This window comes from Cebus imitator, unplaced genomic scaffold, assembly GCF_001604975.1.
Source record: "Cebus imitator isolate Cc_AM_T3 unplaced genomic scaffold, Cebus_imitator-1.0 Scaffold552, whole genome shotgun sequence".
Taxonomy (NCBI): Eukaryota; Metazoa; Chordata; class Mammalia; order Primates; family Cebidae; genus Cebus; species Cebus imitator.
The window spans coordinates 274,938-285,309 of NW_016107867.1; the positions used below are offsets into that span (position 1 = coordinate 274,938).

General features: G+C 51.6%; 1 protein-coding gene across 3 annotated transcripts in view; it reads right to left on the reverse strand.

Moving 5' to 3' along the window:
- Positions 1 to 4,800: 4,800 nt before the first annotated feature.
- Positions 4,801 to 10,372, reverse strand: part of ITGAM (integrin subunit alpha M) — a 58,948-nt gene continuing 53,376 nt past the window's right edge. For all 3 annotated transcript variants that reach the window (XM_017515569.2, XM_017515568.2, XM_017515572.2), the window contains 8 exons: positions 9,617 to 9,700; positions 8,931 to 9,006; positions 8,010 to 8,117; positions 7,762 to 7,845; positions 7,507 to 7,620; positions 7,323 to 7,424; positions 6,484 to 6,594; positions 4,801 to 6,048 (listed from right to left, as the gene is read on the reverse strand). In XM_017515569.2, coding sequence (XP_017371058.1) covers positions 5,977 to 6,048; positions 6,484 to 6,594; positions 7,323 to 7,424; positions 7,507 to 7,620; positions 7,762 to 7,845; positions 8,010 to 8,117; positions 8,931 to 9,006; positions 9,617 to 9,700 — 751 coding nt within the window. In that variant the 3' untranslated portion in view covers positions 4,801 to 5,976. The remainder of the gene's footprint in view (positions 6,049 to 6,483; positions 6,595 to 7,322; positions 7,425 to 7,506; positions 7,621 to 7,761; positions 7,846 to 8,009; positions 8,118 to 8,930; positions 9,007 to 9,616; positions 9,701 to 10,372) is intronic.

A 10,372-nucleotide genomic window follows, 5' to 3' on the forward strand; every position in this document is an offset into this window, starting at 1 on the left:
AAAAAAAAAAAAAAAAAAGAAAGTCAATACCAAGACAAAAGCATGCCAAATTGCAGGGTCTTTATTGCCAGTGGCCATGGAGGACTCACGTCTCTCCAACCCGTGGCCCCTAAAGGAGGGTGTCAAGGCCTTTTATACCCGTAAAACCACCTCGGGAGTGAGGGTGAGGGGTGGGGGTGGGGGTGAGGGGCTTCGGACATTCCGAGGGCTAGTGGATTCTGTAAATCACTTCCTGGGCAGAGATGAGGGTGAGGGGCTCCAGACATTCCAGTGGATTCCTGGGCGAAGATGAGGGTGAGGGGCTCCGGACGTTCCGAGGGCCAGGGGACTTTTGACATTCTGATTGTTACTTAAGTGGTTCACAAAAGTCAAGATTAGCATTTGTTTACACATTATCTGGGCAGGGTGGAAATTACAGTCCTTAATTACTTATTACAAGACGCAGGGGCCAAGAGGGCGTGGGTTTGGACAGCTCGCCTGTCACATTTGGGTTACAGAGAGCAGTTTCAACAGAAAGCTGAGGTATGGCTGAGGTATGCATTTTATGGGGCGATTACCATGTCATACTTGAGGCTGAAGTCTGGCCCCTGATTCTTCCTGAGTGGATTAGTCATTGCCCACCGGCCGTTCTTCCCCCTTTCTCCAGCTCATCCTACTGTCACCGAGGAGAAGAGGCTGCTCCCCTGCAGCCAAGACCACTCCCCAGAGATGGGGGCACTTGTGAGCCTTGGGCACCAACACAGCAACTGAGAAACTGGTGTTAACCCAGTGTTAACCCTCCAAGCAAGAGTTTTTAAAGGCAGGGTACATTTCAGGAAAACAGAAGTTATAGGCAAAATCATAAACCAATACCTGGAGGTCATACCTCAGTTTGGCCCCAAAAGCCAGGATATCTTGAAGCAAGGTTTACAAGCCATAGGTGGGTTCAGAGATTCTTTGATTTGCAATTGGTTAAGGAAGCAAAGCTTTGTCTAAAAACTTGGGGTCAGCAGGAAGGAATGTTAAGGTCTGGCCTACAGGAGTGACTCTCTCCAGGACCCTCAGGAAGAAATTTAGAGCAAAGAAGAGCGATCAGAGTTGAGTCTTCAGTTCCTCCTTATCAGAGGCCCACCTACCAGCAGATGGCATTTTCCATTTGGTGGGTGACACAGTTTGGATTTGTGTCCCCACACAAATCTCATATTGGATTGTCATCTCCAGTGTTGGAGGAGGGGCCTGGCGGGAGGTTACTGGACCATGGGGGTGGATTTCCCCCTTGCTGTCCTCATGATAGTGAGTCAGTTATCACAAGATCTGGCTGTTTAAACACGTGTAGCACCTCACCCTGCTCTCCCTTCCTTCCTTCTCCAGCCTTGTAAGACAGGACTCCTTCCTCCTCACCTTCCACCATGAATGTAAGTTTCCTGAGGCCTTCCCAGCCAGGCTTCCCATAATGCCTGAGGAACCATTAGCCAATGAAACCCCTTTTCTTTACAAATTACCCGGTCTCAGGTAGTTTTTTGTAGCAATGCAAGAACGGAATATTACAGTGGGGTCTAGGTTTTTGAAAAACAACTCAGGGGCGTGTGTTAACACTCTTGGTTTTCTGGGCAACCACACATCTCGGGGCCCTCACTTCCTTGGCTACTGTTTAAAGCGACTGTTACTTTCCTGCTTACCAACTGCTCATTTGCTTCTCCAGATCAGCAAGGTGCCTGGAACTCCCCTTGAAGAAACTCAAGATTTTTCTTTATTTCCATGTGTGGGGGAACCCAGCAGGCCTCTAAGAGGGGTTCCCGCTCTGTCTCAGGCACAGACAGCATCTAGTGATCACAGAATGATTTCATCTTAAATCGTTTTTAGGGTAAAAGGAGGGAGTGAGGGGGTCCCTAGGTAAGTGAGGTGACAGAATGAAACAGAGCAGACATCCAGAGTCTCTATGAGAACTTGAGCCATCAGGGCTGTGCCCAGGAGGGGCTGGGCTGGAGATGCCTTGTATTCCAAAGAGGAGGAGTGAGGCAGGGTCATCCCACTCGGCTTCTCTTTCTTGGCCCTGGCTTGGTAGCAGGATCGGTCTCAACAGGCAAGAGTATGGCCAAACTTGGCAACCAATGCGTTCAGTTCCCGCACACTCAGCCCAACCTGCAGAGGTGTCTGTCCTTTAATGGCTGTAAGGGGTGGGGGGAAGATAAGGGAAAGGATTCTAGCAATTCTTCAAGTCTGCACCAAGATGGGAATGCTCACGGAGGAAGCAGAAAGGACATTGCTCAATTGTTCTATTTATCACAGTAGCTGGACCGGAGGATTGCTGAAAGACACCAAGACCAACGGAATGAGAGCGGATGAAGGCTATTTATTCAGAGCTCGCTCTAGCCAGGGAGTCAGTCCTTTTTGGCAGACTCAAAAAACGGGCAGCACAGTAGGAAGGCTTCGTAGTGGAAAATGGGAAGGCTTCAGGGAAGCCCCAAGTGGAAGCTGCTGGCCTAGGAGGCTGCAGGCGGCTCACCGGAGCGGGCATCCCATGTGATTGACTTGGGGGGCATATTTGGCTTTGTCTGGTTGGTCCTAAGTTGGAAGCAGGGACAAAAATTAGGAAGCCATCAGTTATCAATTAAGTCCTAGACATGGGGCTGATTATTAGTTATTACTAGGCCTCCTGGGCGGGTTGCTGCAGACTGGGGGGCAGATTCAATTTTTATGTCTGGTGCAGCCCAGATTCAAGGAGTTAGACAGGCCACACTATGTGATGTCAGGGGCAGCAATGTCACACTGCAAGGGTGTGCGGCTGGAAAGCAGAATTCTCTGGGGGTCAGAACTGTAACCACATCCCGTGGTGGCTCAGATTAGGATTCTCCTCTAAGTAGGAAGAGGAGGGTGGATACTGAAGGGATTCATTTATTTGCAAGCAAGAAATCCCAAAAAATAAAAGCAAGCAGACATTCCTGGGCTTGGCCACTTATCACTAGATTTAGGGCCCATTTATTAGTCACTTTGTAGTCATGCTAGGGCAATTTGTCACTTGAAATTATGTACTTTTCTAACCCATCATAAAGTTCTTATCAGGCTGAATTCAACACAAGCTTCTCATTTGAAGACACCCAGGTGAACTCTGAGCCCGCAGGAATTTAACTCCCCTGCAAGGACACGTGATAAGAGGTCCAGAGCTCTCTCCCTTCCTAGGGCAATTCAGGATTTCTGGAGATATTGAGGACTTTTATCTTTCAACATAAGGAAACAGAGATTCTTAACAGATTTTATTTAATTCAGGAGAGGAAATACCAAAGAACTGTCTAGAGGTGACGGTGTATTGCATCACCCCCACAGATACAAAGGGCCATTGCCTCATCAGCCGCCTTTCGAGGCCATCTCACTGCACTTTGAGAGAAATTGACACTCCTCAGTCTGGCTTACAAAGCACTCATGCCCAAGCCCTGCCCATTCTCCCAGGCTGCCCTGCCCTCCCCTCCACCTGGAGGGCTTCTGTCCCTGCTTCAGTCAGGTGTCACCTCCCTTTGGGACCCTTCCTTCACCTCCCTAAGGAGTAAGCCCTCTCTCCTCCTACCACAACTGGAACAAGCATCCCTCTAAGCCATGATTTTCTTACATTTCAGTGAACATCATGAAATTATTATTTTTTGGCTAAGCACAGTGACTCATGCCTGTGATCCCAGCTCTTCAGGAGGCCAAGGCGGGTAGATCACCTAAGGTCAGGAGTTTGAGACCAGCCTGGCCAACATGGTGAAATCTTCTCTCTACTGAAAATACAAAAATTAGCCAGGCGTGGTGGCGGACACTTCTCACACTTTGCAAGCACAGTAAACACGACCCTGGCCAGAACATATACCCTCTCTAATTCTCACACCAGTTCCTGGTAATTTATCTGAATTTCACTTATGAGGAAACCAAAGCTTAGATAGATCATACCAGTTGCCTGACGTCATACAGCTGAAAAGGAATGGAGCTAGGAGTTAATCCCAGCTCTGTCTGACTCGAAAGCTTTTCTCTTTTACTGTCCTGACGGCCTCAGAGGACTGGCCCCGGAGCAGGCGTGGGGAGAGGGTGGCTGTTATTTAACTGTTACGATATTAGGTTAAAGCATATGAAATTGATGACATGTTTTTAGACAAAAATATTTATTTATTTATTTATTTATTTGAGATGGAGTCTCACTCTGTTGCCCAGGCTGGAGGGCAGTGGCACAATCTCAACTCACTGCAACCTCTCCCTCCCGGAATCAAGTGATTCTCCTGCCTCAGACTCCCAAGTAGCTGGGATTACAGGCACATGCCACCACACCTGTCTAATTTTTGTATTTTTAGTAGAGATGAGGTTTCACCACGTTTGACAGGCTGGTCCCGAACTCCTGACCTCAAGTGATTCACCTGCCTTGGCCTCCTTTAGTGCTGGGATTACAGGCATGAGCCACCATACCCGGCCTTTATTTTATGTTATCATTTTGTTTATTTTTGAGACAGGATCTCACTCTGTCATCCAGGCTGGAGTGCAGTGGTACAATCAAGGCTCACTGCAGTCTAGACCTCCTGGGCTCAAGTAATCCTCCTGCCTCAGCCTCCCAAGTAGCTGGGACTACAGATGCGTGCCATCATGCCTGGCTACTTTTTAAAATTTTTTTATAGAGACAGGGTCGCAATATATGAACTCCTGAGCTCAAACAATCCTCCCACCTCCACCTCCCAAAGTGCTGAGATTACAGGTGTAAACTCCCGTGCCTGGCCTCACACCTCTTAAATACACTTGTTTCACTCAAATTCTTGGGTTTGCTTCTGGGAGAACCCAAACTTCCAGGAATATATCCTAAAATTATCCTTACGTATATGCAAAAATGACATAGATTTATTAACTCAACATTGATACAATAACAAGAGATTGAAAATAATATATCAAAAGAAAACTGGTGAAATACATTAGGGTATACCCACACAATGGAATACTATGCAGCAGTATAAAAGAGTGAAAAGTAAGTTATGTCTTAATACGAACCCATGTCTGCGAAACATTAGTGGAAAAAAGCAAGATACAGAACAGTATTAAGTATGCTACCAATTGTGTAAAAAAGCTTGTGGGTGTGTATGTGTGGTGTGTGTGCACATGTGTACATTTGCGTATCGCCTGGAATCTGTCTGAAGGAAACCTCAAAACACACCTTGACTACCTTTAAGGAGGTGACTTGAATATCTGGGAAGGGAGACTTTTCACTGTACACTCTCGAATGTCTTCTGACTTTTGTACTATAGACAGGCTTATCCATTCAAAAAATAAAAGTTACAGTGAAATAATACATGAATCCATAAAGGGAGATTCATCGTTCCTCAGTGGGCATCTTTACTGGGCATTAGTGCTGCAGTGGAGTGGGTTTGGTGAGGTTCCTGGTTCCACCCACGGCTTCTATGGAGTCTCCATCCAGGCTGCACAAGCTCGCCCGAGAAAGGAAGTCCCACTTCCTTCAATGAGGAGCAGCTGCTGCGTTTCCCTCGGTGTTCACCCACAGGAGTGACTGTCCACTCTCCCGGAGGAAAACCCAGCAGTGGCTTCACCCACGCACAAGGAAGCCCAGGCAGTTCCCCTCTGCCTGAGAGGCTGCACTGCCAGCACCTGCCCACATGCCAAGAGACATCTGAATCACACATGCAAACCGCATGCCCCGAACACACATGCACACACACATTCATACACTTACACACATGTGCACACACTTGTACACCTTACACGCATGTTCACACACACGCATACACTCACATGCACGCGCACACTGACAGGCACACACGTGCACACTTGCTCACCCTTGCACACACGCGTGCAATTTGTGCACCCTTGCTCACACGTGCACACACACTTGTACACACACAAATGGAAGCCCAAACCAGTCCTGTCCGGGGGAGCCGTCGCCGTCCGGTGTATCCAGCAGGCTGGCGACTGCGTGTGGTCTGGGCAGAGTCCGGCTGGCCTCGGAGAGGCGGCTCGTTGGGGAAGGAGCCGCTACTGGGGTGCGGCCCCCGGGGTACCCCCTTCACTCATCATGTCCTTGTACTGCCGCTTGAAGAAGCCGAGCTGCGGGGCAGAGGAGGGCAGTGAGGGCCACGGAAGCCAGGGATTAGGTAGCTCCGCAGACCGGGGAGTGGGGGGCACCACCGGCCCCCTGAGCGCGGGGCAGAGACAGAAAGGACCCAGGAGGGCGCGGCGGGAGGGGAGTGACATCCGCATCGGGGCCTGGAGGGAAACAGAAATTACTACAAGAAAGACGACCCCGCGTTTGGTGGAGTCCGTGCCTGGGGCGCTCTCAGCGCGTCTGCTCTTGAACCAGGCCACCCTCCCTACGTGGGTGTGCCCCCCCTCATTTACGGCTGAAGAGACTGAGGCGCAGAGAGGCTCTCGGACTCGCCCCTGCCACACAGCTGGCAGCCCCGCCGAGGAAACCGAGGCACGGAGCTGCAGCGCGAGGCGCGAGAGGAGGAAGGGAGAGGGCGGTGGAGCGACTGGGAGCACCTTGTACAGCACAGCGGTGATGAGGGCCAGGAGCACCAGCCCCCCCACAGAGCTGCCCACGATGAGCGGCACCGGGTTGGGGACCTCGAATGGTTCCACTTTGGTCTCCGTCTGGGGGAGGAAGAGGAGCAAGGAGGGGCGTCAGGGGAGACGACTCTGGGTTTCTGGGGGTTCCCCATTCACACCATGTGCACCCCTGAATCAACTGCGGAACGCCTCATGTCCCCCAGGACCGCAGCCCTCACTCCACCTCTCCCACCTCTCCGCCACCTCTCCCTCCTCCGTTTCTCTGTCCTCCATATCTGTCTCTCTCACTATCTCTTCTCTTTCTGCCTCTGTCTCTCTAGCTCCATCTCTCACTCTCTCTCTGTCTCGCTCTCTATCTCTCTCTGTCTCTATCTGTCTTTTTTTTCTGAGATGGAGTCTCGCCCTGTCGCCCAGGTTGGAGCAATGGCGCAGTCTCGGCTCACTGCAACCTCCGTCTCCCGGGTTCAAGCGACTCTCCTGTCACAGCCTCCGAGTAGCTGGGATTACAGGCACCCGCCACCACGCCCGGCAGGCTAGTCTCGAACTCCTGACCTCGTGATCCACCCGCCTCGGCCTCCCAAAGTGCTCGGATTACAGGCGTGAGCCACCGCGCCCGCCTCTCTCCTTCTCTTTATGTGTCTCTGTCTCTCTATCTTTTGCTCCCTCTGTCTCGATCTCTCTCTGTCTCTCTTTATGTCTATCTCTCTGTCGCTCTCTGTCTCTCTCTTTCTTTGTGTCTCTCTCCCCTCCCCCAGAGATCTCCACAAGCCCAGCCCCACCCCCAATAGCTCCTCAGCGCGCAAGACAGGTACCTGGGCCCTCACAAACGCCTCCTGTCCCGGAAGCAGGGTGAACACGGAATTGTTAAACAAGATCTCAGCTGTGCTCACGACCAGGAGGTGGTTATGCGAGGTCTGCGGAAGACAGCGGGTCAGCGCTGCACCTGGGCCCCGAGAGCCACGCCTGTGCCCCGCGAAGCCTCAGGACCCCACACACCTTGATGTACCAATCAAAGGAGAGGTTGCCTTTGAGGGTGGCATTGAATTTTTCCTGGATGCCAAAGAAGGGGATGTCACACTGGATTCTCTGGCAGACAGCGATGGAGCAGTTCTGCGGAACGCAGGAGGGAAGCAGATGGTAACGAAGCCGAAGGCAGAGAAGACCCCTCCCGGTTGTTTAGAGACCGGATAGGCTCCAGCAAGGAACCGCGCTGCGTCTCCACGTGGCCCTGGGGCTGACTTAGCTTCTCACCACCACGGGGGCCTTCCGAAGTTCAGCCAGAAAGTCAGAGTGAGGGGGCAAGCTCTCCTTGATGTGGCACGTACTCGAGAGGTTCTGAAGAAAGAGAAGCACTGGCACTAAGGGGCAGAGATGAAGGCGCCCCGAGCCGGCCGGCCAGGAGGTGAGATGCCCTGAGTCCGGGAGAGGGGCGAAGCGGCTCCAAAACCCAAGGGTGGAAACAGAGGTGTGAGGAAGGCGCAGGGCCGTGCTCCACTCACCTCGGAGAAGGTGACCTGGGGGCGGTCCCATATGATTGCCTGGTTCAGCCGGACGGGCACCAGGAACACCAGGCTGATGGGGAGGGTCCTTTGCCCCAGGTTGCTGACCTGTACCGGGAGGGCCAGGTCAGGGCTCTGCCTTCCTCCCAGACCAGGCTGGAAAATCAGCCTCCCCTCCCCACGGCACAGGCCACAGGCCCGGGCGTCCTGCTCCTTCCTGTTTAAGAGAGTGGAGTGTACACCTAATACGCATTCCAGCGCCACACAGCCTGGTCTCCAGTCCTAGCTCTCCTACTTACTTGGTGGGAGACCTCAATTGTGTTCTGTAAACCTCTCTGAGCCTCAGTTTCTTCATCTGTAAACTGGGGATCATGGCAGTGCCCCCACAGAGTCGTTATAAAGGAAACACAAGATAATTACGTGCGTGCATGTCACATACGTCCTTGCATGCGTGCATGCATGTATACTGAGCGATGGCAGCGTGGAACCAAGCCTGGCACACCACAGGTGCCTCACGCACATTTCCCATCCCTGTTTCTGCATTTTCTTTTATTTTCTTTCTTTTTTGAGACGGACTCTCACTCTGTTGCCCGGGCTGGAGTGCAGTGGTGCGATCTTGGCTCACTGCAACCTCTGCCTCCCAAGTTCAAGCGATTCTCCTGCCTTAGCCTCCCGAGTAATCCCGAGCTGGGATTACAGGCATGCACCACCATGCCCGGCTAATTTTTGTATTTTTAGTAGAGAGGAGGTTTCACCATATTGGTCAGGCTGGTCTTGAACTCCTGACCTTGTGATCCGCCCGCCTCAGCCTCCCAAAATGCTGCGATTACAGGCATGAACCACTGTGCCCAGCCCTGTTTCTGCATTTTCTACACATAGATTTTCCTTCCCAGCTGGGACCCAGACATCCCAGCTCCCCACCTGATATTGATGCTGCATGACTCGACTGGTATTCTCTGAGGCTGTGAAGTTGAGATATTTGGTGGAGACCTCATGGCTGAAGGGAGAGAGAAGGGACAGGAGGTGGGAGAGTGTCTCAGGCTAAGTGTGTGTGAGTGAACGGGCACAAAGATAATGGGTATGCAGACCTGGGGGGTGGAGGTGGGGGGGGTGCAGGGGGATGGGGGAAGCAGTGTGTGCTGGATACACAGTGCATGCCTATTTGGGCCACTCACACTCCCATGCACAAAGGCACACCATGCACACATATGTACATGCACACAGACCCTCAGACACAACACGGACAATTACACACCTATGCACACATACACAATGCACAAATACACACCTATGCACACACACCTATGCACACATGCATACATACACACAGACTCTCAGACACACACACGCACAAATACACACCCATGCACACACACATGCACATAGATCCTCAGACACACACGCACAAATACACACCCATGCACACATATACACATGCACAGATTCTCATGCTCACACACATGCACAAATGCCCATGCACACATACATGCACATAGATCCTCAGACACACTCATACACAAACATGCACAGATGCATGCACACAGATACATGATCAGCCGTGTCCAGCCCAGAAGTAGAGGCTCAGCTAAGGCCCTGGAAGCCAGCACCTGGTGACCACCATGTAGACAGCGTATTTCACCGGCAGCTCCAGCTGGAATTCGGTTTTGTTGGTTCTGGACATATTGTTCTCACTGGAGGGAAAGAGAGAGCTCCAGCCAGCCCTTGAGAACTGACAGTCGGCATTTCCTCCTCCCTCTCCCTCACTCTCTGCCTCACATCAGCCACCAAATCCTGTTATCTCTGCATCTGAAACCCCACTGTTCTCCAACCCCTGTCCCCACTTAGCCCAGGCCCATCCCTCTCCACCTGGATGTCGGCAGCTGCCTTCTTCTAACTGGTCCCCTGAATTCACACCTCCTCCCACCCCAATCGCCAGTCCTCCTGAAGAGTGATCATTCTAACATGCAAATATGATTATGTCACTCTCAGGACGAAACTGCAAATCCCTAACAACACTCGTCAGTTATTTTGGGACATGGCCTGTATCTGACCACCACCAACTCCTTCGACCCGGCATTTCATCCTGAGGCCACCCTTAATCACACCCTGATCTTCCCATCCCTGCCTTTTGTCTTCACACTCACCCTCAGTACATGCCTTTGCTTACATTTTCTTTTTGGTTTGTTTGTTTGTTTGTTTGTTTTTCTGTGAGAGAGTGTCTCACTCTGTCACCCAGGCTGGAGTGCAGTGGCACAATCTCAGCTCACTGCAGCCTCAACCTTCCAGGCTCAAGCAATTCTCATGCTTCAGCTTCCTGAGTAGATGGGTCTACAGGCATGCACCACCATGCCGGGCTAATTTTT